Source organism: Sus scrofa, chromosome 12 (assembly GCF_054392235.1).
Source record: "Sus scrofa isolate SSC_HxYL_T2T_F1_AM1 chromosome 12, Sscrofa_HxYL_maternal_Yorkshire_Landrace_v2.0, whole genome shotgun sequence".
NCBI classification, from domain to species: Eukaryota; Metazoa; Chordata; class Mammalia; order Artiodactyla; family Suidae; genus Sus; species Sus scrofa.
In genome coordinates this window covers 54,520,129-54,547,844 of record NC_139394.1, presented here as the reverse complement: position 1 = coordinate 54,547,844, position 27,716 = coordinate 54,520,129, and the positions used below count along the sequence as shown (strand labels likewise).

Here is a 27,716-nt window from a genome sequence, read left to right as displayed (position 1 = left end):
TTCTTTCTCACCAGCTGGCTTTGCTGAAGGGGTCTCAGTAGGACAAGAGTGGGAGGAGCTCTGGGGGTGGGGAGTGGGAGGGAGGGTTAATTTGGAAGGTGAGGGGCTACAGTCCAGGATGTGGCTCAGTCTCCTGGGTAGGTCTTGTGGCCCCTCCTTGGGAAGAACAGGGTATTTGGGAGCCAATGGACGGCCCACAAGAGCACCTGGCCTCTTTTGCAGGGGCCCAGGGAGGCCAAGGTCTGGTCCTTGGGAGCCCTCGTCACTCCTCATGGGACAGAAGTCTCAAGTGGAGCCTCACAGGAGTCCCTGTGACACTGCCTGGGTCTCCCCAGTGTCCCCTTAGCTTTGGGCGCGAGGACCTGCCATCCATGCTCAAAGGAGGGTCCGGCATGGCCACGATGAGAACAGTTATCACTGAGGTCAGCCAGCCTGGAGTCTGAATCCAAGCTTTGCCATCTAATAGCTGTGTGCCCTTCGCAAGTCATCAGAGGAGTCTCAACTTCCTTACTGGTACAATGCAGATAATCAGGTCCCTGAGCATCCGACACAGTGCTTGGTACAGAGTATGTACTAAGCAAGTTGAGACCCTTAAAAAAACAAAGAGAATTCTGCCTCTGGGGCTGTCTGCAGCCAGCCTTGAAGGTCATGGGCTCAGTCCTACGTGATTGCTCTTTGCTTATTTGTGGAGCTCCTCATTGGGTGAAATCAGAGACCAACCAGAAAGAAATCAAGCCAGAGGCTGCCCATCATGGTGATCAGCTTTTCTATCTGAGAAGTGGGGAGGAGTTCCCGTCGTGGCGCAGTGGTTAATGAATCCGACTAGGAACCATGAGGTTGTGGGTTCGGTCCCTGCCCTTGCTCAGTGGGTTGACGATCCGGCGTTGCCGTGAGCTGTGGTGTAGGTTGCAGACACGGCTCGGATCCCGCATTGCTGTGGCTCTGGCGTAGGCCGGTGGCTACAGCTCGATTCAACCCCTAGCCTGGGAAACTCCACATGCCGCGGGAGCGGCCCAAGAAATAGCAGCAATAACAACAACAACAACAACAACAAAAAGACAAAAGACAAAAAAAAAAAAAAAAAAAAAAAAGTGGGGAGCTGCTTCTGCATGTTCCCTGGTCGTCCTGTGAAGCCCCCATGAGGGCTGCACCAAGCCCTCTGCAGGAAGGGTGCCGGGGGCCAGGCAGACGTTCCCCAAATGCCAAGACCAATAAGCCACTCACTTGCCACCACTGCTGTCCCTCACTTTTGGACTCACCATCTCTCACTTCCTCACTGGTCTCCAGCCTTCATCCTCAGCACTCCAGTCCGTTCTCTTACAGCCTGCCAGCTTGCTACTGTGGTGTGGGTTCAATCCCTGCTCTGGGAACTTTCAGATGCCACAGGCATGGCCAAAAAAAAGCAAAGCACCACCTGCCAGAGTGATGTGTAGTGATGCACCCTCCTGACCACGCCCCCCCCCCAGAACCCTTCCAGTGCTCATTGCCATCAGCCCCACTGGCCTCTCTGGATGCTGTCCTGACCCTCGCCCCACCCACCCACTCTGGAGCCACTTCTTGCCCCTCACGGCTCTTCATACTCACTCCTCCAGGCCTTCCCCTACCCCTGCCTGTCAATCCACTCTCCAAGACCTAGTCTATACTCAGAAAAACCCCCAGGCTGATTCATCCCAGGTGTTGGCCCTCAAATCCTGGGCCTGGGTCTGATAGTCCAAGTCGTCACGCGAAGAGCTTTGAAAAAGACTGTGATGTCTTTTCCCCATGAGGACAACCACTCTGGGTGGCACACTAAGGTGGGGAAACTGAGGCCCAGGGACCAGTGACTCACTCAAAGCCTTTTTTTTTTTTTTTTTTTTGCTTTTTAGGGTTGCACCCCACGGCACATGGAGGTGCCCAGGCTAGGGGTTGAATTGGAGCTGTAGTTGCTGACCTACCCCATAGGAACAGCAACAAAGAATCCAGGCTGCCTCTGCAACGTATACCACAGGTCACCGCAATGCAGGATCCTTAACCCACTGAACGAGGCCAGGGATCGCACCCGAATCCTCATGGATGCTAGTCAGATTCATTAACCACTGAGCCACGACAGGAACTCCTCGCTCAAAGTCTTATAGTGAGTTAGGGAAGATCCAGGGTTAGAGCCCAGGTCTCCCGCACACCCACCCCACCCAGGTCTTCCCAGGTCAGCTGCCAGGAAAACCCAGAACCCTAACAAGGGGACACTGAGAAGGGTAGGTGGGAAAATCAGATGAAGGTTGCACTTCCAGGCCTAACCACATGATTCATGCTAGAATCTCCCAGGGCCAAGAACTGAACCCATGCCATATCAGCAACCCAAGCCACTGCAGTGACAATGCCAAATCCTTACCCCTTGCACCACAAAGGAACTCCATCCAAGGGAGCTTTTAAAAAAAATCAGCCACCATTAGAGATTCTGATTTAATTGGTCTGGGATGTATGTATTCTGGGTGTCTTTTTTTTTTTTTTTTTTTTTTTGGTTTTAACAAATAGATTTGGAGGGACCCTTTCAAGTTGATAAAAAAATTTAGTAGAAAGTACAGAGTTCCCATAGACCCACTCACTCCCTTCTCCCACCCCCCAGTTTCCTCTGTTAATAACATCTTGCCTTAGTGTGGTACATTTGTCACAATCCATGAGATAATATTGATGCATTATTGTTAATTAAAGCCCACATTTCACTTTATTTTCCCATTGAGCCCCATAACACAGCAGTGATCCAAGCCACAGCAGTGACAATGCTGGATCCTTAACTGCTTGGCCACCAGGAAACTTAACATTTTCTTTAATTGTAGGCACTTTCCTTCACTACTGACCTGCCCATGTTCCAAGAATAGACATGAACTGGGGGTCTGGGCGTGCTTGTGTGTGCCCAACTTAGAACTGCACCTGACTTCCATCAGGTGTGTCCGATGCTGGTCATGCTCTTCCTTGGTTTTTAACTGTTTGTTCCTCCATGCTCAGAGCTCTTGGAGTCTCAGTTTTGTGGTGTATAAAATGGGCCAATCATTGGAAGACCTGGAAGAGATAAAAGATGTCAAGGAAAATGCGTTGTATACCTACAGACTTGCGCAAATGTGATAGACCAAGGCTCACTCTGGGGTCTGGAGGCAGACTGTTTAGACTCACATCCAAGTTTATCCCTTAAATACCCGGTCACCTTGAGTAAATTTTTATTTTCTTCCTTCCTTCCTCTCTCTCTCCCTCCTTCCCTCCCTCTCTTGCCTCTCTCTTCCTCTCTCCTTTTTCTTTCCTTCACCCCCTCTTCCTTCCTGCCTTTCTTTCTTTCTTTCTTTTTTTTTTTTTTTTTTTTTTTTTTTTTTTTTTTTTTTTTTTTTTTTTTGTCTTTTGTCTTTTTTGTTGTTGTTTTGTTGTTGTTGTTGTTGTTGTTGCTATTTCTTGGGCCGCTCCCGCGGCATATGGAGGTTCCCAGGCTAGGGGTCGAATCGGAGCTGTAGCCACCGGCCTACGCCAGAGCCACAGCAACGCGGGATCCGAGCTCCGAGCCACGTCTGCAACCTACACCACAGCTCACGGCAACGCCGGATCATTAACCCACTGAGCAAGGGCAGGGACCGAACCCGCAACCTCATGGTTCCTAGTCGGATTCGTTAACCATTGCGCCACGACGGGAACTCCCCTTTCTTTCTTTTTTTTTTTTTGTCTTCTTGCCTTTTCTAGGGCTGCTCCCCTGGCATGTGGAGGTTCCCAGGCTGGGGGTCCAATCAGAGCTGTAGCCACCGGCCTATGCCAGAGCCACAGCAACGCAGGATCTGAGCCGCGTCTGCAACCTACACCACAGCTCACGGCAACGCCAGATCCCTAACCCACTGAGCAAGGCCAGGGACTGAACCCGCAACCTCATGGTTCCTAGTGGGATTCGTTAACTACTGCACCACGATGGGAACTCCTCTTTCTTTCTTTCTTTTGTGTATGTGTGTGTTTTGTCTTTTCAGCGCTGCACCTGACGCATATGGAGGTTCCCAGGCTAGGGGTTGAATCAGAGCTGCAGCTGCCAGCCTACACCTCAGCCACAGCAACGCGGGATCCAAACCGCTTCTGTCACCTACACCACAGCTTAAAGCAACACTGGATCCTTAACCCACTGAGCAGGGCCAGGGACTGAACCCTAATCCTCATGGATACTAGTCAGGCGCGTTAATCACTGAGCCACGATGGGAACTCTAATTTTATGGCTGCACCCGCAGCATATGGAAGTTCCGAGGCTAGGGATTCATTCTCAGCCTCAGCTGTGACCTATGCCGCAGCTGTGGCAAGGCCCGATCCTTTAACCCACTGAGGCACAGTGGGAACATCAATCTTGGTTAAATTTAAATGCCCCCCTTTGTAGTAGTAATACTTCAAAGGGTATGTGTAAGGATTCGGGCGCTTGGAACAGTCATTGGCAGGTAATGATTGCTTGGTGCAATTATTACAGGTATACTGCCCAAGGTGTGTAGCTATTTTCTAAGGCCAGACTGCAGCGAAAGGCTCCAGGCCCCGCCCCCTCCAGTAGGCCCTGCCCTTGTTCCCACTCGGTCCCGCCCTCTTTTCCACCAGATCCCGCTTCAGCTGGCCCTCAGGTACCTCCCGCCACTAGGGGGCGTCGTGGCTAAACAGGGCCCTTTAGCTGCAGCAGGCGACGCTCTAGGTAGCGGAGGCCGTTGCTCTGTGGCTAGTGGCAGCGGCGCTCTAGCCGGTGGTGTGCGGGGAGGGCGCTCAGTGGTGCGGCCGGCGGGCGGCGATGGCGGCCGTTCGGGGCCTGCGAGTGTCGGTGAAGGCAGAGGCCCCGGCGGGACCGGCCTTGGGGCCCCTGTCGCCTGAAGCGGAGTCCGGTTTGGACCGCGGCGAGCCGGAGCCCATGGAGGTGGAGGAGGGCGAGCTGGAGATCGTGCCGGTGCGGCGCTCGCTGAAGGAACTGATCCCGGTATGGGCGGGGGGGCGGGGGCGAGGAGGAGGTCGCCGAGCGAGTGTCCCGCGCCGGAGCAGGCCGGAAAGGGAGGCGGCGGGGGCTGGGGCCAGGGACGGGGGCATTCAGAGGAATGGGAGAGGGGGACGAGCCCTTGGGGGACGGGGGCTGGGACCGGGAGCAAAAGAAAGGACGCCTGAGCGCCCGGAAATGGGTATTGAGGGGGCTGGAGGAGGTGGGGTTGAGCTGGGGGGTAGTTGAGGACACCCTCTTTGCTGCCACTCTGAGCCAGTCTTTGCAAGAGGGTGGGCGAGGAGGGGTTAGGATTGTTTGGCGGCTTGAGATAAAGGGGCAGCCTCGGGCGGGAACAGAACCCGGAGCGGCCCAGAAGGAACTGTCGGGCGGGGGGAGGCGCCGGCATCCCGGCCTCCCTGTGGGTCCTGCACCGGTGGAGCTGATGTCTGTTAAACACAGCACTCGCGGTTTCCCTTGAGAGGGCTGAACTTGTCAGCTGCAGAAACTCAGTGTCCCTATTGTGATTTGAGGGTCATCTTGCTCCACCGCATCTGACCCTTAATTAAACCAAAAACATCGTAAACCAGCTAGTGGTCCGTCTTTTATCGCAATGGGGAATGTGAGAGATGTTTTGCTTGTTGTGGTTTGAGAGTCCTATGTCTGGTTCTTAGGGTCGGTCTCAGGCCTGCAGAGCTCTTCTCATGTACTTAATTTCTCACCAGACATGGACTGTTTATGTTTTCAAGTCTTGCTTTTAACTGAGATTATGGGAAAAGGTAGAGGTAGGAGCACTAAAGATAGCAAATGATAATGCTGACTCCGGCAACCACAATTAACATAGTGGCATTTTACCATTTACTGCATTGTATCGTTTAAATATCACTGTGACTGCGAAATAGACGTTATCCCCTTGTTCATTCAGTTCAACCTGTACTTATTGCATCCTCCACTTTGTGCCAGGCATAGTCCTAGGCGCTTGATCAAGATCAAGATCAAACTCCCTCCTGGAATTGACACTCCAGTTGGGGGACACAACTAAACTCGTAATTACCAATATTGGTGAGTGCTGTGGAGAGAATAAAACATTTTAATGGGATAGGAGAGTGCAGAGGGCAGAAGCAGGAAGCAGAATGGCATAGGATAGTCAGGAAAGTCCTCTGGCATAGCGACGAATAAGCTGAACCCTACGTGACAGAAAGGAGCCAGTCATGTGCAGGCTTGGAAGAGAGTGTTCCCAGAAGGGGCAGCAGGAAGCACAAAGGCTCTGAGATGGGAACAAGGTTGTTTTGTTGGAGAAACGCAAAGTTCTGTAGCTCTAGTGGGAGAGCAGTAAAAGAGGTCAGAAAGGTAGGCGGATACCAACAGAGGAAACTTAGGTCCAGAGAAGCCAAAGGAATTGTTCAGTGTCCTGTGATCAGTGAACATCAGCGCTGTGGTTTGAGTCCCCAGGCTTCCAAATCCCATCCTGTTTTCTTTGCACTGTTCTCTTTCCCCCCAGGAGGTCCAGGTGAGTCTGGACTTTCTGCATTTTGGTGGAGCCGTGTGCTCCATCTGGTGGCCTGACATGGTGAATTTGTCCAGTCTGGGTTGGGGTAATGAGAGACTGCTTCATCTTGGGTATTTTTCATGAAAGCCTTCAGATTTTCATCTACATGGATGCCTTCAGTAGAGGGAATTGCTTTAAGCTGTGGACAGGCTCTGATTTAGAGAAGAGTTCTCGTTAGAGTGGTTGATTGCTACCTGGGAGTCACTGGGACAGGCCTCCTCCTAATAAGGGAGTTGGGGAAGGATTGCTGAAAAGAATGACTTTCCAGGGAGTTCCCGTTGTGGCGCAGTGGTTAACGAATCCGACTAGGAACCATGAGGTTGCGGGTTCGATCCCTGCCCTTGCTCAGTGGGTTAATAATCCGGCGTTGCCGTGAGCTGTGGTGTAGGTTGCAGACGCGGCTCGGATCCCGAGTTGCTGTGGTTCTGGCGTAGGCTGGCGGCTACAGCTCCAATTAGACCCCCAGCCTGGGAACCTCCCATATGCTGCAGGAGCGGCCCAAGAAATGGCAAAAAGACAAAAAAAAAAAAAAAAAAAAAGAATGACTTTCCAGAAGGAATAGGTTGTTGGGCTGTCACTTATCATGTGCTTAGCTTCAGTTGCTTGCTAAGCATTTCTCACCTCTTCCCTTTGTGTTAGGACACAAGCAGGCGATATGAAAACAAGGCTGGCAGCTTCATCACCGGAATCGATGTCACCTCCAAGGTAAGACAGACCGTGATTTGTTTATTTGTTTTGAGAAGCAGGTGAACTTAATGAACTTGCTTCTAGGACTTGTAGAACAGCAGTTATTTTTTAGCTACTTTTTACTTTTGTTGCTGGATTAAACTCTTTTAAGTTAAATTTTGTATTACGCATTGATGCCTTCATACATTCTGAAAACATTTAGGCAGCTTTTGTATGTTCTCCAGTCCATGAGAAGATAAAATCACTATACCTAGATGCCTGTGCTTAACCATATCCAAGGAAGAGTTCTTTGTTGAGAATGCTTTTTTATGCTGCCCCTTTTTTAGAAATGTGTAAACCAAACAAACCAAAAAAAAAAAAGGAGTTCCAGTTGTGGCTCAGTGGTTAACAAATCCAACTAGGAACCATGAGGTTTCGAGTTCGATCCCTGGCCTTGCTCAGTGGGTTAAGAATCTGGCATTGCTGTGGCTCTGGCGTAGGCCAACACTACAGCTCCAATTAGACCCCTAGCCTAGGAACCTCCATATGCCATGGGTGTGGCTCTGGAAAAGACAAAAAAAAAAAAAAAAAGAAGACGACGACAAATAAATAAAAGTAAAAACGTGTAAACTGTTTCCACTTTAAATGAAGCAGAACGGGGAGTTCCCGTCGTGGCGCAGTGGAAATGAATCCACTAGGAACCATGAGGTTGCGGGTTCGATCCCTGCCCTTGCTCAGTGGGTTAATGATCCGGCGTTGCCGTGAGCTGTGGTGTAGGTTGCAGACTCAGCTCGGATCCCATGTTGCTGTGGTTCTGGCGTAGGCTGGTGGCTACGGCTCCGATTCGACCCCTAGCCTGGGAACCTCCATATGCCGCGGGAGCGGCCGAAGAAATAGCAAAAAAGACAAAAAAAAAAACCCCAAAAAACAAAACAAGAAAAAAAAAAAAAAAAAAGAAGCAGAATGCACATAGTAGGCCCTCAGTAAATATCTTTATCCCTCACTGGTTGAGGCCTAGGATTAGGAAAATAGGACTTCCTGGTTATGTGGTTAAACTTTGAAGGCCAAGTTGATTGAATTTTTCTCAGTACCTGGGAATATTGCCTTTTATCTAGTGATTGCTAGCACTACGTTACCAGCTTCATTGTAACTCCTCACAGAGCCAAATGTATTATTTTCCTTCTTATAAACAGTTGATACTGAAGTTCCTGTAGTGGCTCAGTGGTTAATGTATCCGACTAGGAATCATGAGGTTGCAGGTTCGATCCCTGGCCTTGCTCAGTGGGTTAAGGATCTGGCGTTGCTGTGAACTGTAGTGTAGGTTGCACACTCTGCCTGGATCCCGAGTTGCTGTGGCTGTGGTGTACTATAGCTCTGATTCGACCCCTAGACTGGAAACCTCCATATGCTGAGGGAAGCGGCCCTAGAAAAGGCAAGAAGACAAAAAAAACCAAAAAAAACAAAAAAAAACAGTTGATACTTATTTGTTGCTTTAATTTAAACATTCTTTCTGATTTTAATGTGCGTAATTAAGTTTGGAACAGAGTTTGAATTACAGTTCTGAATAAATAATATTGCATTACTGTTTTGGATGTATGAAAGCAAGAATAAAAATAAGTATGTCATGCTTACTATTTTATATTTTATCTGGGTCTCAGTCTGCCTCAGATTACTTAAAAGCCAAAGGAACTGATCATCTTTTTTGACAAGAAGACAAAATAAAGAGAAATGTTTTCTTATTGTAATTGAAAAGGATGTATACAGTACGTTCTTAATCCTACACAGTTTACCATTATATGAAACAAATGTATGGGGAAAGGGGTAGTAGCCCAGAATTGCTATTTTAGTCGTTACTAGAGGAAGGTAGTTTAGTTGTTTCCACTGGGAAGACTTGAGTGAAGAAAATTAGTGTCTGGAGTTCCCATTGTGGCTCAGTGGTTAACGAATCCAACTAGGAATCATGAGGTTGTGGGTTCAGTCCCTGGCCTTGCTCAGTGGGTTAGGGATCCGGCATTGCCGTGAGCTGTGGTGTGGGTCGAAGACTCGGCTCAGATCCTGCGTTGCTGTGGCTCTGGTGTAGGCTGGCAGCTGCAGCTCCGATTCGACCCCTAGCCTGGGAACCTCCATGTGCCTCGGGAGCAGCCCTAGAAAAGGCAAAAAGACAAAAAAAAAAAAAAAAAGAAAAGAAAAAGAAAAGAAAGAAAATTAGTGTAATTGTTGGGAAATAACAGAAGTGTTGCTGCTTTACCTATCCTCATGGGTTTTGTTTTTTGATTTTTTTGTTTGTTTTTTGTTTTGCTTTTTAGGGTCGCCCGTGGCACATGGAGGTTCCCAGGCTAGGGGTCTAATTGGAGCTACAACTGCCGGCCTACACCACAGCCACAGCAACGCCAGATGCAAGCCTAATCTGCGACCTACACCACAGCTTACAACAATGCCAGATCCTTAACCCACTGATCCGAAGCCAAGGATCAAACCCGCAACCTCATTGTTCCCAGTCAGGTTCATTTCCACTGTGCCACAGTGGAAACTCCCCTCACAAGTTTTTTATAGTCAGACCTTCAATTAGTGTGGCAAAGTCAGTATACAGTTAATGACGCTTCCTAAGAGCTATCAGGAACTCACAGTTGGATCTGGAGTTATTTTAGCTCTTGGGGGAAAAAAACCTTAGGAAACTGTTTATTTTATTTTTCAGTGAAGCAGCAGTGCTTCTTGTCACTTCAAGATGAAAACTGGCAATTCCCTGGACACAAGTTAAGAATAGAGAAGAGAGTTTCATTGCTCCAGTGTTATTTTTCCACAAGGAGGGAGCTTTAGGGAGTGGTCTGCTCAGGCAGACATAATGGGATAGGTGTGATTACCATGCACGCAGACAGCCTGAAATGGGGGTGGTGGGAGGGCTTCTAGAAATAGCACTGAGCAGAAAATTTTCCCCCTTCCTAGCTGAAGTGTCTCTAGCAAACCTTTTGACTTTTTTACGCCTCAGTTTCTGCGCCTGGAAAATGGAATGTTAATTTTGTTGTAATTCGTTTCCATGGTGGCTGGTAGTAAGTGAAATGTCAGAGCACGAAAGCTTCCTTCATTGCTCGTTGGGTCAGCACACACTGTTGAGTTGCGACTGCTCCGCTCCGTGCAGTGATGGCCATAGAGTCATTATGGCGCTCGCTCCCAACGATAGCATCATCAGGGTCCATCCTCCCAGTCACTGATTGTGAAGATCAAATTCTTGGGTTTTTTTGGTTTTTTTTTTTGTCTTTTTGCCTTTTCTAGGGCCGCTCCCAGGCTAGGGGCCTAATCAGAGCCGTAGCCACAGCAACTTGGATCCGAGCTGCGTGTGAATATCCAATTCTCTACGCAATTAAAGACAATGTTGCTTGTTCCTTTGGAGTCTTTTAGGCTTATCACTGGTGCCTCATTTTGTGTATGTGATTTAACTTTCCTCCTCCACGTTTCCCTTCTCTGGCTCTGTACTTTCTAGGAAGCAATTGAAAAGAAAGAACAGCGAGCCAAGCGCTTCCATTTTCGATCAGAAGTAAATCTCTCCCAAAGGAACGTTGCCTTGGACCGAGACATGATGAAGAAAGGTACAGGGTATTTGGGGGGATTTTTTCTACGTAATCCCAGTGAATGACTTTTCCCTGCCATGGCCTCACGCTCTGGCCTTGCCTCGCATGTCCAGTCCTCATCCAGACACTCCCAAAGGAGGGAACTTAGGAATTCTCCATTTCTTAGCTGATCTGTTAAAGTCAAGCTGCATTAGCTGGGTCGCAAATGTTAGAGCTGGAAAAAAGACGTCATGTCTGAGAAGCCCAGAGGACAGCACTGAATTGGTGGCAGAGCTGAGAGTAGAACCTTGCTTTTATGGACCCTTACTCATTTTCTGCTTTTTTCATAGAATTGGTAACTTCTCTTTGCCTTTCTTGGGGGGCTGCACCTGCAGCATATGAAAGTTCCTGGACCAGGGATCTAATCCAAGCCATAGCTGCAGCCTATGCCACAGCTATGGCAACGCTGGATCCTTAAGCCACTGCACCGGTCTTGGGATTGAATTCTCACCACCTCAGAGACAACTCGGATCCTTAACCTGCTGCGCCACAGCAGGAGCTGCTCTTTGTCTTCAGATACAGTGGAAGTGTATCACAATGAGACTGTCTTTGAGGGGGGTCAGGTTGGTGGGGAAATACCATTAGTACTTCTTTTGATACAGACTTGTGATTTTATTTTTGTGTTTTCTTAGGGTATTTTGCTTCCTAGAACTCATTCTGAATTATATATGATAATCTACCCCAGTCTTTGAAGGCAATTTATAAATAGCAGGGAAAGTTAATATTACCCTTTTACTGAGTTACAGCCATGTTTATTACTCCACGAATGCAAACGGTCTCCCTCTGTTGTGTTTGCAGATTTGAGAGTTGTAAAGGGCTTAATAGGCCGAGCTGTCTGTGTGAAAGGTCTGTGCTCTGCTGTGTGGATTTCTGTAGACTTGCTTGTTTGATAAAAACATGTTGAATGAATGAAAGAGTAGCTACTATTTGTTGAGAACTTGCTCTCTTAACAGGCACTGTGTTAATGCGCATGCTGCATATTTGTTTCTTATTCATTTCTCAGAACAACCCCATGAGGAATATATTTTTGTCACTGTTTTAGAAAGAAGGAAACAGGCTCAAAGAAGTTAAATAAATGCCCAGATTTACACAGCTAATAAAAGTGGAGTCGAGATTAGACCCCAAGTTTATCTAATTGGAAAGCCTTGCTCTTGGCTACTTTTCTCTATTGCCCTATGATTTATGACATGATCCTAGAGACCTAAACCTCCTCAGTCCACCCAGGAGATGGAGTAGCCTGGATACAGAGCTCCACTCTGAATATTTTACTCTTTTTTTTCTGCATCATGAGTTCAGTTTGGAAATACAACCTTGCTTCCCTTGCAGACTGGATTTCCAGGCATCTGCTCGAGTGGATTTCTGTTTCAGGATAGTTCCTCTGAAGGCCAAGGCCAGCTGTGCAGCTTGGCTCATGTGCCTGCATAGTCTGGGCCCAGGCAGACCTCTGAGACCTCTCTTAGAACTCCGCCTTGGAAGCACCAGGGTTTCACACACCTGTTTACGTCTAGTCCTGCGAGCATTCCGTGTGACATCTCGTCTCTGTTCTTGTTCATGCCTGTCTTTGCTGATTTGCTCCTTCTTGTCCCAGGCTTTGTCTGGTTCAGATGTCACTTCCTCCATGAAGCATCCCTAATTACTCACTTCCATCTCTCTTCCCACCTGTGTTGGCGTCTTCACAATGCTGAGCCCTCCAGGCAGCTGGTCTCAGTTCCTTGGTGAAGGTGGACCGGTTTGTGAACCCTTTTTGGCCTCACTCTCCTTGTCATCATCAAAATGGGAATATGATACCTACCTGAATAGGATCACTTTGGGGATTAAATTTTAATTTTACAAAAATGATTTTTTGAAAAACAATCCCATCTCATGGTTCTAAAGATACTCCTAAAGAACAGTAGATCTGCATGGAACATCAGTTGCTCATTACAACCTGTTTTTGATCCACTTGGCCTTGGAGTGTTTTCCTGAACTCCAGAGACTCCCCTGCCTTTTCCAGATCAATTTAAATTACAGTGAGGGATGTGTTTGGATCTATCTCTGAGAGAGTTATTTTTGTACCTCCTCAGGTAATTCTGATGTGTATTTAGGACTAAGAACCACTGGTGTTGTGTTAAGAGCATGGGTTCGGAAGCCTAACTGCCTGTATTCAAATCTTGACTTGTCACTTGCTTTTTTTTAAATTAATTTTTTTTTTTTTTTTTTTGCCATTTCTTGGGCCGCTCCCACAGCACACGGAGGTTCCCAGGCTAGGGGTCGAATTGGAGCCACAGCCGCCAGCCTACACCAGAGCCACAGCTACTCGGGACACGAGCCGCGTCTGTGACCTATACCACAGCTCAGGCAACACCGGATTCCCAACCCACTGAGCAAGGCCAGGGATCAAACCTGCGACCCCATGGTTTCCAGTTGGATTCGTTAACCACTGAGCCACGACAGGAACTCCTAATTTAATTTTATTTAAAAAAATTTTTTTATTATAGTTGATCTGACCTGTCACTCTCTAGCTCTGTGACCTTAGGCAAGTTATTTCGCCGCTAAGAACCTCAGTTTCTTCATCTGGAAAGGCAGATTAATCTTAGTTCTTATAGGCTGTTGGGAGGCACTAAAAAAAGTTATGATTCGTAGCGTGGTGTCTGGCATATAGTAAGTGCCCAATAAATGTTTTTTTTTTGTTTTTGTTTTTTGTCTTTTTGCCATTTCTTGGGCTGCTCCTGTGGCATATGGAGGTTCCCAGGCTAGGGGTCTAATTGGAGCTGTAGTCACTGGCCTACGCCGGAGCCACAGCAACGCAGGATCTGAGCCGCGTCTGCGACCTATACCACAGGTCACGGCAACGCCGGATCCTTAACCCACTGAGCAAGGGCAGGGATCGAACCCGCAACCTCATGGTTCTTAGTCGGATTCATTAACCACTGTGCCACGATGGGAACTCCTGAATGCTAGTTATTATTACCGTTATCTGGCTTTCTCCATCTTCCAAGCAGTCAATCTAAGTGGCCCAGCCTTTTGGGAGAATGGGGACGTTGGAATAAACATCTTGATTCCTGCAGCCACAGTAGGTGTCAAGTTTTTTCCTCTTATTAATACCAACAGTAATAAAATAGACCATTTGATAATTTCTTACTATGTGGCAGTCACTCTGCTGTGTGGTTCACTTATCCTTTCAATCACCCTGTTGTGAGGGAAAGTATCACTTCTGTCTTACTGGTGAGGAAAGTAAGGCGCTAAGAATTTGAGAAGTTTGCCCAGGTGCCACAGCTAGTAAGTAACAAGGCTGGGATTTGAAGGCTGGTCTGACTGAAGCCTGTGTTCCTAACCTCTCTGCCAGCTTCTGGGATGTAGTTTGGGATGTGCCGCCACACACCAGTCTGCTTCAAGAGTGACTTGCGACTCTCCCCAAGTGACTCAGTGTCAGGCAGCTTCAGTCTCCTTACCTCCAAGATCAAAGCTTTCATGGTCGGAAGGGAGCTGAGATCCCACCTCCTGCCCGGTGCTGCAGGCCTTCTGGCAAAGTTTCCAGCGGTTTTTCTGGCCTCTGCCTGAACATTTCTCATGATGGCATGAGAACTATTTATGGGGTGGTCAGTCTTGTTTGGGGTTGCTTCTTCATGTTGAACAGAAATTGCCTTCTGTTTCTGTTGATTAGTTATTGTGGGACTTCTAGAATATTAAGGCCTTTCCTCATTTATAGAATAACTTCAGATAAAGGAATGGATAGCCCATTCTCTGAACTTTATGTGACATGACTTTCTGGTCTCTCCTTTAGGCCATTCCTGGTTTCTAAATGTCTTTCCTCAGGTGAGGTGCAGATTCCAGAGTTGGTTGGATTCGTAGAGAGCATGGCAGGACGACCCCAGCCTCGGTCCCTGCCATCTCATAGTATTGGTCTTCTGGTCAACCAGAGCACGCGTTCTTTCCCCCAGGACGAGCACCCATCCGAACAGTCTTTCTCCTCTTATTCTTGGGGTACTTTAAATTTCAAGACTCCATTTCAGCCTGCGGAGTTAATTTCATCTTAACTCTGCCCTTCACCATTTGAGCTGCAGTGCTCACTTTGGTATGTGTGGCTTCCGTATCTTCATCTAGGTGTTGGTAAATGTTGGACAGGATAATCCCGTGTCATGCCATGACACATAGATCCATGAATTAGAGTCTTCTCCTGTTACCAGGCCCGTGTTGCATTTTTATTGTCATGGGGAAATAGAGGACATGCCTTAACGCACCCGAGATAGGAGGTAGAACACTGTCTGTGGGGTTCTTTGAATTTCTTGGCCTGCTAATCCAATCAGAAGAGGTTAGCCTGACGTGAGCTCGCATGTCATTTTTTATGGGAAACACTTACTTTCTTGAGGGATCAGAGAGTCTGTCTGATTAGCCATTTTATAAAAACTTTGGGGAATGACGATCTTTTCAATCTTTTTGAGAATTTGTTTCCCTCATTTATGAAAATCAGCATAGAATTAGTCCTTCTCAAGGCTTTAAGGTACTTTTGCTCCCTCTCTGTAACTTCTTAGAGATTATTAGCTAATTCTGAAATCAGTGCTATGTGTTTCAGTCAGTACAGTGGGGGTGTAATTCTAGACTAGAAGTTTTAAATCTATTAAAATGAATTCTGAAGCTTTCATCACCTATCTTAGGTTTTATTTCTTACTTAACGGTAGCAATTCTGCTGTCAGTTAGTAGTATAGCAAAATAGATGAATAGTTCTGCCGTTTTTTCTGCATCATCTTCCCAAAACAATGTTGCTCCAAACACTTACTTTAAAAAAAAAAATTAGTATTTTTTGATGAGCCTGTTTACTCTGGACTGTAGCCTTTTCTTTGTTAGATGTTAGACAGACAATTCATGTCCACCAAAGAAAATTTGGAAAGTAGAGTAAGAAGAAAAGTTGCCTTCAGTCTAGTACCCAGACTCAGTCATTGTCCACGTTTTGTGTATTTCCTTCTCATCGTTTCTGAGTATGGACTTTTGTGTGTGTTTCCCTTTGTAGTCATCATACTGCTTTCTCCCAGTTCTTCCTTGTGTGCTTTTAAATTTGTCATTGGTGATGCACCCTTTTTCTATCTCCCACGTGTGTTCTTGGTGAGTTACACGCATCTAGCCTCTGCTGCTTTCTCTTTCCTTGGGATCACCTTCATACTCTGAGTTACTGCATTTAGCGTCTTCCACATTTTTTGATCATTCTAATCTAAGGCTTTGGGATTGGCTCTTTTTTCTCTGGATTTTCAGAAATTTGCTTTCCTAAAGACTTGAGTTTTGTGTCCTGATACTTGTCATTCATTGTCTTCTTTCTTGTTGGAAAATCCAGGATGATGCGCTCCCATCCTGCCTGTAGTCAGCACTCAGTAAATACCCAGTTCTCATTCCCCGGTCATCTGTTCACTGCCATCTCAGCAGTTAGTCCTTTCTCATCAACCGGGTGTCACTTTGGGCGCCGTCTCTGTTGCTTTGTTTTCTGTTAAGCAGTGACATTGTCAGCAAGGTGAGGACGTGTTGCGCCTTCTCCTTTGGCGGGCTTCCATCAAAGCCTGAGTTCGTCTCATGCAAGATAAGTGCTCCTCACCATGTCACCATCTCCTGCCAGGCTTTTTTCTGCCTGCTCTTCCGGCTGTTTCCTCTACCTTCCCCAGGAGCTCTCTGTATTGTTTGTCACCGTCTTCAGAACTATCTCTTTACTTTCCATAGGCTTTGTTCCTCCGAAGTCATGGCTTTTAACTTGACGAACTGAGAAGGCCCCCTGAGCTAACCCCTTCAGTTTCCCATCCTACATGTTGGAGTAACTCTGCGTGTCCTGGGTGGGCATCTGTCTCATTGGGGCCTCTGTTCATTGTTGCCCAGCTGGTCACTAATAAGGACCTGCTAGGATTCGTAAGACCTGATGTCTCTGTCTGTATGAATCTGGATTGGCAGGAACCTGATTTAGTCTGGCCACACATAATGGGCTCCCTTTAAACCTATCTTTTACTCTTCAAAATGACCAAAAAAAAAAAAAAAAAAAAAAAATTAAAAAGAATTTTTATCTGAAAGAATTCTCTTGTATTTCAAGTTCATTTGTTTTTGTTTTTGTTTGCCTTTGCTAGGGCTGTACCCGCAGCATATGGAGGTTCTCAGGCTAGGGGCCTAATCGGACCTGTAGCCGCCGGCCTACGCCAGGGCCACAGCAACGCCAGATCCAAGCCGTGTCTGCGACCTACACCATAGCTCACCGCAACCCCGGATCCTTAACCCACTGAGCAAGGCCAGGGATTGAACCTGCAACCTCACGTTTCTAGTCGGATTCGTCAACCACTGCGCCACGACGGGAACGCCATCAAGTTCATTTGTTTTAAATAAAATATATGACATATTGGAATTGCTGCTGTGACACAGTGGGATCGGTGGCATCTTGGGAGCAGTGGGACACGGGTCTGATCATTGGCCCAGCACAATCTGTCATGGACATGGCGTTGCCACAGCTGTGGCTTAGGTTGCAGCTGCGACTCGAATCTGATCCCTGGCCTGAGAACTCCATATGCCATGTGCAGGGCAGCAAAAAAGAAAAAATAAATATGTGAATAAATAAATAAAATATATGACGTATAAAAACAGACTTGGGAGTAATGGATGTTGAATTTTTGGCAGATTTACTTTGGAGTAGTGGGGTAGCGAAGAGATGTGGAAAGCTTACACAGGCCTTAGTTTTATATGTAATTTTTTGGTTTCCTTTTTATAGCTGCACCTGTGGCGTATGGAAATTCCCAGGTTAGAGATCAAATCAGAACTGCAGCTGATGGACTACACCACTGTTAGAGCAATGCAGGATCCGAGCCACATCTGGACCTGTACTGATGTGGCAACGCTGGATTCTTTTTTGTCTTTTTTTTTTTTTTGTCTTTTTGCCATTTCTTGGGCCGCTCCCTCGGCATATGGAGGTTCCCAGGCCAGGGGTCGAATCGGAGCTGTAGCCACTGGCCTACGCCAGAGCCACAGCAACGCAGGATCTGAACCGCGTCTGCAACCTACACCACAGCTCAAGGCAATGCCGGATCCTTAACCCACTGAGCAAGGGCAGGGACTGAACCCGCAACCTCATGGTTCTCAGTCGGATTCGTTAACCACTGCGCCACGACGGGAGCTCCAATGCTGGATTCTTAACCCACTGAGGGAGGCCAGGGAATGAACCGGCATCCGCACCGAGACTACTTTGGGTTCTTAACCCATAGGGCCATAATGGAAACTCCTGTAATGTTTTATTTGCCTCAAATCTTTTAGAGAAATTAAGCAATAAAACTAGGTGGCGGGGTGCTCACTTTGGCAGCACATGTACTCAAATTGGAATGATACAGAGAAAATGACGATGGCCCCTGTGCAGGGATGACACACAAATTCGTGAAGTGTTCCATATTTTTTCACTTTGCTCTACCTCAGAAAATTGACAGAATACTGTAAGCCAGCTGTAATGGAAAAAATACAAATCATTAAAAAAATATTTTTTCTTTTTCTTTTTGTCTTTTGAGGGCCGCACCTGTGTCACATGGAGCTTCCCAGCCTAGGGGTTGAATCAGAGCTGCAGCTGCTGGCCTACACCACAGCCACAGCAACGCAGCATCCTTAACCCACCGAGTGAAGCCAGGGATCAAACCTTCGACCTCGTGGCTGCTAGTCAGATTCGTTTCTGCTGAACTTTTCTTATTGTTGACATATTTGCATAATTCACAATTAAAAGGATTAAATGAAATAATGTGCTTAAAATATTTAGTAAAATATTTAGTAAAAAAGTATCACAATTCCGGTAAGGCTGAGATTCCTTTTGTTTTTGTTTTTGTTTTGAAATTTTTGGGCCATCCTGAGGTTATGGAGTTCCTGGGCCAGGGATCAGATCTGAGCCACACCTGTGGCAACGCTGGATCCTTTAACGCATTATGCCAGGCTGGGGATTGAACCTGCGTCCTAGCGCCGCAGAGACATTGCCGATCCCATCGCACCACAGCAGGAACTCCTGAGGTTCCTTTTTGACCACATTCCTCAGACTTTCTTCCCTCCCAGAAGTAACAGTTGTCAGTGTAGAGCAAATTATTCCATGTCTTTTTCTGGCTATTTGTGTACACAAATGTGTATCCTTAGAAAATATGTGGTGATGTTTATGTTATTAAAAAATTAATTTTTAATGTGTATTTTTTGCTTCTTGCTTTTTTCATTCAGTGATGTGTCTTAGAATCTTTCCATGGTATATAGTAACTTACCTTGTTTTTAACTGCTTAGTATTAGGGATAAACCATAATTTATCCTCTGATAGCTACTGAGTTATTAAAACAGTGCTACAGCAAACTGTTTGTGTGAGCCACTTGTGAAGCCACTTGTGTTTAGGGTGGGTGCTGAAGAGAATGCCTATGCCTGAGGTCATGTTGTAATAGACACTCCCAATTTGCCCTTCAGGGTAGCTGTGCCAGTTCACACTCCCACCAGCAGAGGGAGTGGCTCTTTTCCCAGGCTGCCACCAATTGATACTAAAAAACATAAAACCTGATCAGTGAAAACTGATACCTTGTTTTATTTTTATTTTATTTTTTGCCTTTTCTAGAGCCGCTCCTGCGGCATATGGAGGTTCCCAGGCTAGGGGTCGAATCAGAGCTATAGCCGCCGGCCTACACCAGAGCCACAGCAAGGCTGGATCCAAGCCACGTCTGCGACCTACACCACAGCTCACAGCAACGCCAGATCCTTAACCCACTGAGCAAGGGCAGGGATGGAACCCGAAACCTCATGGTTCCTAGTTGGATTCTTCAACCAACTGAGCCACGACGGGAACTCCCCTGATAGCTTGTTTTAATGTGCGTTATCCTGATCAGCGGTGAGGGCAGCCATCTCTTCATATGTTTACTGGCCTTTTTCTTTTTATGTGAGTTACCTGTGTGTGTCCTTTGCCCGTTTTTATTTGGGGCTGTTGTTTTCGTATTGGTTTGTAGGATTTCTTTGTAGGATTTTCTTTGTTTCATACTTGGCTTTATATCCTGGTGCAGTGTCTTGTCTTCTTTTCCAAATTGTCTTGACTATCTCACATTTCTCTTTGACATATCTTTAAAAAATTTTAGAGTCTGGGAGTTCCTGTTGTGGCTCAGTGGTTAACGTATCCAACTAGGAACCATGAGGTTTCGGATTTGATCCCTGGCCTTGCTCAGTGGGTTAAGGATCCGGCGTTGCCGTGAGCTGCGGTGTAGGTCGCAGATGCGGCTCGGATCCTGCATTGCTGTGGCTGTGGTGTAGGCCAGTGGCTACAGCTCCGATTCAACCCCTAGCCTGGGAACCTCCATATACCACGGGACCAGCCCAAGAAATGGCAAAAAAGACAAAAAAAAAAAAAAAATTTAGAGTCTGTTTATCAGGTTCAATGAATAATCCTGTTGAATTTGGTGTTTTCACTACTACAGGTTAATTTGGGGGGGGGGGGCACTTATCATGTTCATTGTCAACACCATTTGTTTAATCTTTCTTAGCCTAATAGGCCTGTTATGAATTGTCATTTGTTTAATGCTATTGTTTTGTGATAAAAATCAATGTAGTTTACCTTGCTGTCAAGTCTCATTTTCTTTTGAAATAACTGTCGTCTCTTTCAGCCCAAGCTTTTAAAATACCCGTTACCTGAACGGTTCTAAAGGGGTGCTGGTGGGATGTGCAGCAGCAGGTGAGAAAATTCCATCATCTTTTCTGCGTCTGGTTTTTCTAGCAATCCCCAAAGTGAGACTGGAGACCATCTACATTTGTGGCGTAGATGAGATGAGTACCCAGGACATCTTCTCCTATTTTAAAGAATATCCTCCAGCTCACATTGAGTGGTTGGATGACACCTCCTGTAAGTACACCCAGGTGTTCTGTTGAGTATGCCTTTGTTTACGGTTTTAAAAGACTTCTTGCCATCCCAGATGGTGAATGATTGTAGCCAGACTATGTCTAACCTCTGCGCTTAGCCTAGGAGAGAAAAAAAACTGCCCATTGATGAGAACCAGAGTGCATTAACCAGTCTGGCTAGGTTACACACCATGAGTGTTCTAAGTCAGCTCAGAGGTGGTGATCAGGGCTGGAGGATTGGTTGCTGGCGTCTGAGTGGGTTTCCCAATAAAGAGGTGGGTCCAACTGCATAGACGTGGGGCTCCATTTTCAGGGCTTTGGACTTTGTCATTGCAGTTGCCATACAGCTCTCTAGAGGGCTGTCTCTGACCTTGAGCTCAACCAGAACCCTCTTGACACTGTGCCAGACCTTTCACCTCTGCTTGCTTGTTGTATTTGTTTGTTTGTTTTAAGGACTGCACCCGTGGCATGTGGAAGTTCCCAGGCTAGGGGTTGAGTCCGAGCTGCAGCCGCTGGCCTTTGCCACAGCCACAGCAATGCCAGATCCTTATAACCCAGATCGAACCTGCATCCTCATGGATACTAGTCACATTCTTAACCCACTGAGCCACAGCGGGAACTCTACCTCTGCTTGCTTTGAATCATGTTTTCTGGCACTTCATCTGCTTTGCCTTAATCTGTGAGCTGTTCCACTTGTGAGCTAACTGTACTTTTTAACTTGCTTCCCACTCCAAGTCTGGCTTGACCTCTGGTAACCAAGCTGCTGGCTTCTTATCTTTTTTTTTTTTTTTTTTTTTTTTTTCTACACCCATGGCATGCAAAAATTCCTGGGCCAGGGTCTGAACCCGAGCCGCAGCAGTGACAACACGGAGTCCCTAACTGCTGGGCCACCAGGAAACTCTGCCACTGGCTTCCTGTCTTAATTCACTTCTAGTCTGGCTTTAATTAATGCCAGCTTGCCGACCTGGTTTTCCTGGCTGCTTTCTTTTGATGTTATTTCAGTGTTTTCACTGAAAGAAGAAGAAATATGACTAAGTAAAAGGTTTTTCTCCTTTTTTTTTTTTTTCGGTTCTAACTTAGACCGTCCAAAGCAGGGGTTGGAAAACCTTTTTTGTAAGGGCTGGATAATATTTTAGGCCTTGCAGGCCATACAGGCTCTATGGAGTGTACCCAGCTCTGCTATTATAGCATGATAGCAGCCATAGGCAGTATAATTGAATGAACCTGGCTGTTTTCTATACAAACATGTGGTGGGTGTGTAGTTTTTTGTACATTAATTATAACTAAATAAAGCTGTAAATAAAACATGTAAATAGCTGGGTGGTGGATGAATGAATGAATGAATAAACAGGTGGTGGGCTGCATTTGCTAACCCCTGATTTAACAGAACTATAACTAAGGAATGTTTGAGTCAGAGGGACCCTTAGAATCATCCAGTTCAGCTACCTCCTGCTGTACATCAGAAACTGCGAAACAGAGGGAAGTTATTTGCTTAAGACCATGTGGCATATTATTCACAAGAATGAGAATCCTTAGACCTTCATTTCCCAAACTGAGACAGGGATAACAGAGACATCAGTTTGAGAAATACTGCTTTAGAGTTAAACTTCTCAAAACCTTTTCCTTGATAAATTCACTTAAAGAAGCAAATTAAATTGGTTGCTGCAAAGCCAAGTGGCTGTCACACCTCCATGGTGTGTATGCCATGGGTGCCATTGTCACTTGACAGTAGGGGGACATCATTTACTATGTCTGGACAACAAGTAGCAGCAGAGGGCTTCCATGTGGGGGCAGAAGAATAAAGGATAATCCAAATTTATTTGACAGCATCATCGTCATCATTAAGGACGGCGAACATTATGTGTGACACTCCCTCTCTGCCAGGCAGTCTTAATATACAGAACCCTTGTCCATGGAAGTCTAGACCTTTCTGTTGAGTCCAGTGTGTGAAGGCAACGCTAGGCTAATTTTATCAAAGCTTTTACTGCCATGTTCTGTGCTTCCTCTTATGAGTTGATTTTATATTTACTGATGCCACTTTGAGGCTACTGGAGACCATAGCAGTGAACATGATGTAGTCTCTGTTCTTAAGAAACTCCTTGTTTGGATGGGATGTAACGTGTTATTTTACATCTTATTTTAGGTAATGTCGTTTGGTTGGATGAAATGACGGCCGCAAGAGCCCTTATCAATATGAGTTCTCTGCCGGCCCTGGATAAGATAAGAAGCAGGGATGCCAGTGAGGACAAGTCATCTGAGAAAAGTAAAAAAGGTGACTGGCCACAAAGGAGGGACTTTGGGGCTGAAAGTCCTATTCTTTTTTTTGTTTGTTTGTTTTTTGTTTTGTCTTTTTGCTATTCCTTGGGCCGCTCCCGTGGCATATGGAGGTTCCCAGGCTAGGGGTCGAATTGGAGCTGTAGCCACCAGCCTACGCCAGAGCCACAGCAACTAGGGATCCGAGCCACGTCTGCAACCTATACCACAGCTCACGGCAACGCCGCATTGTTAACCCACTGAGCAAGGGCAGGGACCGAACCTGCAACCTCCTGGTTCCTAGTCGGATTCGTTAACCACTGCGCCACGACGGGAACTCCTGAAAGTCCTGTTCTTTACAGGTTGAATTTCTGTGCAAAGTGTCACCTAGCATCTCATGGCCAGTTTTTTCTGAAGTCAGCTATGATGCTTTGGATCATTCATAAAGAGGAGGAGAAAATAGTAGACTTAACATACACGAGATGGAGTTATGTTAAGGTTCATCTCGTCCCTCGCGTTCCATTTTATTTTTGAAATTTTTAAATTTTGTTAAGGTTTTTATTTATCGTATTCGACTGACAATGTTGTGTCTGTTTCCGCTGCCCGGCCTTCCATTTAGACAAGCAGGAAGACAGTTCAGACGATGACGAGGCTGAAGAAGGAGAAGTTGAGGATGAGAACTCCAGTGACGCAGAGGTCAGTAAGGGGGTGAAGGTGTCCAGAGCTTTCGCTGTAGACAGCTGCTTCCTGTCTTGCTGGTGAGCCTTAACGACGTGCTGCCACGTGTTCTTCCTCTGGCTTTCACCTCAGACCTCCTGAGGGGGCACCAGGCTCTTGGCCTTTCAGTTCGTGTGGCTGTAGTGAGCGATTGATCTTGATGTCTTAGACGAGTACTCCACTGCTCTATTAAAGGAAATGATTGTCTTGAGAAATAGCTTGAAGTGGAGTTTTGGTTTTTGTTTTTTTCTTTTTAGGGCCGCCCTCGTGGCGTATGGAAGTTCCCAGGCCAGGGGTCGAATCGGAGCTGCCAGCTGCCAGCCTACAACCACAGCCACACACGATCTGAGCCGTGTCTGTTGGATCCTTAACCCACTGAGTGAGGCCAGGCATCGACCTGCACCCTCGTGGACCCTAGTCGGGTTCATCACTGCCGAGCCACCACAGGAACTCCTGAAGTGTTATTCAATCAGTAACATTAAGGAAGAGCGAGTAATGGGATATTTCTTAATGGAGTATGTACTGTTGTTGGAAATGTTAAAGTGTATTCATTTAAAAATTATTTATTGAGTGCCTACTATATACCAAATTCTAGGTGCTGGGGATATAGCGTCAAGCAAACAAAGTCCCTGCCCTGTCGGAGCCTACATTCTAGTGGGGAAGACAGACAGTACACAGATACGCAGATATGTAATGTAATGTCAGGAAGGATGAGTGCTGTGAAGAAAAGTAAAGAAGGGTAAGCGGCTAGAGGACGATGGAGACGACTCTCTTAGACAGGTGGTCGAGGAAGCCCTCTGACTTAGACATCCTGCAGCCGAACTGGCGCTCTCTTGCTGATGGGTGCTTTTAAAGACAGACTGCTTTCTTAACCACTGGTACCTTTGCTACTGAGTAAATTTGAATAAGCCTTTAATTTTTGTATTGAAAATGCTCTTTTTCCTTAAGTTGGACACATTGTCTCAGGTAGAAGAAGAGTCTCTGCTAAGGAATGATCTTCGCCCAGCTAACAAACTTGCTAAAGGAAATCGGTTATTCATGAGATTTGCGACGAAAGGTAAATGTGATAACTGGTAGTGATTTTTATTTTTAACCAAATGATTTTTATCAAGTGACACCTTCTCTCTCTTTTGAATCGAAAGTTCAATCAGGTGGTCTCAAAGGTCCTTCAGACTGTAATCTTTCTGTGCTCGTAAAATTGTTGGCTTGCTGCACGAGTTGGCATTTCAGACATTGAAAGTGAATATTAGTCATTTGTGTACTTTAGTTATTTCTGGCTAAGGTAGATTATTTTCTATTAAAGCCAGTATGCCCCCCTCTGCTTTTCAGCCAATTTATCATCTGAACTATGAAAAAATTTTTAAATTATATTTTATGTATCATAGCAATATCTTCTTGGACATTGCTACTAGTGCCATTCAACTCTAATTCTCTAAGGAATTAAAAACCTCTTAACAATTCATAAGGCTTTTTATGCACAGTGATTTGGTGTACATTTATAGTGTGTGTGTTTTGAATCAATTGAGAGTTAATTGGAGATGACAGCCCTTCACCCCTGAATATTTCAATATACATTTCTGAAGAACAAAGACTTTGTCTCACACACAGTTGTCAAAATGAGAAAAAAAATTTTTGGTGCTTTTTAGGGCCACACCTGCTGCATATGGAGGTTCCCAGGCTAGGGATCCAGTCAGAGCTATAGCTGCTGGCCTGTGGCACAGCAGTGCCACATCTGAGATGTATCTGCAACCTACACCATAACTTGAGGCAATGCCTGATCCTTAACCCATTGAGCGAGGCCAGGGATCAGACCTCCATCCTCATGGATACTAGTCAGATTTGCTACCGCTGAGCCACAGAGGAAACTCCAAAATCAGGAAACTTAACATTAATACACTACTGTTACGTGATCTGTAGTCCACATTCATATTTTACCACTTCCTGTAATTCCCCACCTCTGAATATGAAAACTGCCTGGCATGTAGTGAGTGCTACGTAAGTGATAGCAGTTCTTGACGATGGTGATGATGGTGAATACATTTGGATTATTCCTGTTTTATTTTTACAGCCACACCTGTGGCATATGGAAGTTCCTGGGCCAGGGGTCGAATCTGAAAGCATCTGGGACTTAGACCACAGCTGCGGGAGCACTGGATCCAAGCCACATCTGCAACCTATGGTGCAGCTTGTGGCAACACCAGATCCTTAACCCACTGAGCAAGACCAGGGATCAAACCCATACCCTCACAAAGATAACATCAGGTCCTTAAACTGCTGAGCCACAACAGGAACTCTTGTACTATTCTTTACACTGCTCCCCACTGTACTAGGATCTACTCCAGGACTGACGGGGTATGAAGTCCGCCATGTCTCCTTAGCCTCCCTGAATGTGGAACCGCTCTAAGGAATTAAAAGCCTCTTAACAATTCATAAGGCTTTTGTTTGGTACTCTGTTTTGTTTTCCTTGACTGAGACATTTTTCGAAGAGGGTAGGCTTATTATTTTATAGGCTGCCCTTTAGTTTCAGTTTGTCTGATGTCTCCTCCTGATAATTATCGTGTTGTGCATCTTAGGCAGGCATACCACAGAAGTGAGGTTGTGTCGTTTTCAGTGCTTCCTATTAGGAGGCACATCTATTTATTTGTCCCACTCCTGGGGGTGTTAACGATTGCCAGGGTTCTCCACTGTAAAGTTACTCTTTTTCAACTTAGAATTCAAAGATTTTATGGGGAGTTGCTTTGCGACTATGTAAATAGCCTCTTGCTCATCAAACTTCCATGTAATAGCTTTAGCGTCCATTGATGACTTCTGAACTCTCATTTATTTGTTGGCAGTGTGGTGAGGAAGAGCTTTCCCGTTTTACCCATTTATTTATGTATTTAGCTATTTATATCAGTTTAGATTCATGGGTTTTTATTTTTATTTAAAAAATTTTTTTTGGCTGCATCCGTGGCACATGAAAGTTCCTGGCCAGGGATCAATTCCCCACCACAGCAGCAACCCAAACCACTGCAGTAACAATGCCAGATCCTTAACCCCTGCACCACATGGTAACTTCTTGTGGATTTTTATTTTATTCTGCGAGTTATGATCTGTTGTGTCGTTTTGATTCACAAATTATATTGGATTTGGCCAGTAGAGCCCCTTTAATCTGTGTTCTTTTGACATGCCTGTGTGATTCTTTGAGCACTTCCTTGCTTGGTGGCACAATGAAACATCTTGCTTCTCCAGACTCACCTTGGACTTTCCCTGCCCCAGATCTGGAATCGGCCATTTTTCCAATAAGCTGGTGGGCGTGTTTTTTGTAGGGTGCACCTTCTGGTTTGTGTCCTTAAGTTTACCTTTGGCCCTGGGTACATTCTCCTCAGTGTTTGTCCTTTGCAGTCAGAGACCTTTATATGATGAAAATACGTGTGGTCACCGACCACCTTTTCTTCCTATTCATTGGCATTTTAACTTGATAAATGGGACCTTTTCTGCATTGACTTCTTTGAGGAGCCATTTGAGTGCATTCTAGACAGATGGTGCGATGCTGTTTTCCTTAAGCCATCTTGAGGAACAACACGATAAACTGGAAAACATGGTTTGCAAACTGTCTGGCCTTACATATAATCTGTTTCACCCTGATTCTTGTTACTGGAGTATTGTCATTCAGAAGTGAATATCATCTTTCGGAGGGCAGTGAAAATGCCACCTCTTCTAAAAGCCCTTTTGATTCCTAAATGCTGGTAATAACTGATGCTCTCTTTTTGCAAATGGGACCCAGTACCTTGTGTGGTTGTTGTTTTTAACAGTGTTTCCTCTGTGAGGTCAGTCACCTCCTTAACAGCAGCTTAACCTCATTCATCTCTGGATTTTGCCCCACCCCCTCCCCACTGCACTGTGTTAGTAGACAGTCAGAGAGTGAATGTTTAAAGTGTGTCTTTCCCTTTTGTTGGCAGATTGTGCTGATCTGATCCCAGCTATGAAAAACATTTTTTCTTTTTTTATAATCCATTCAGCATTGTCTTCACACCCACAAGAAATCCTTGATAACTATTATAATTTTTTTTTAGATGACAAAAAGGAACTTGGAGCAGCAAGAAGAAGTCAGTATTACATGAAATATGGGAATCCAAATTACGGAGGCATGAAAGGAATTCTTAGTAATTCTTGGTGAGTGTAA

General features: G+C 45.9%; 1 protein-coding gene and 1 non-coding gene across 6 annotated transcripts in view; both read left to right on the top strand.

Annotated features, from left to right (window-relative positions):
• The first annotated feature begins 4,719 nt into the window (after positions 1-4,719).
• Positions 4,720-27,716, top strand: part of NCBP3 (nuclear cap binding subunit 3) — a 36,887-nt gene continuing 13,890 nt past the window's right edge. For all 5 annotated transcript variants that reach the window (XR_014821571.1, XR_014821570.1, XM_084985537.1 and 2 more), the window contains exons 1-8: positions 4,720-4,945; positions 7,128-7,193; positions 10,633-10,738; positions 20,460-20,585; positions 22,725-22,853; positions 23,454-23,530; positions 24,500-24,608; positions 27,607-27,706. Coding sequence is in view for 3 of the 5 variants with exons in the window: in XM_084985537.1 (XP_084841663.1) it covers positions 4,763-4,945; positions 7,128-7,193; positions 10,633-10,738; positions 20,460-20,585; positions 22,725-22,853; positions 23,454-23,530; positions 24,500-24,608; positions 27,607-27,706 (896 nt within the window). In the remaining 2 variants the exon portion in view is untranslated. The remainder of the gene's footprint in view (positions 4,946-7,127; positions 7,194-10,632; positions 10,739-20,459; positions 20,586-22,724; positions 22,854-23,453; positions 23,531-24,499; positions 24,609-27,606; positions 27,707-27,716) is intronic.
• On the top strand, positions 18,038-18,144 carry LOC146398349 (U6 spliceosomal RNA). The gene has a single exon (XR_014822168.1). It is a non-coding gene; the product is annotated as a U6 spliceosomal RNA (small nuclear RNA).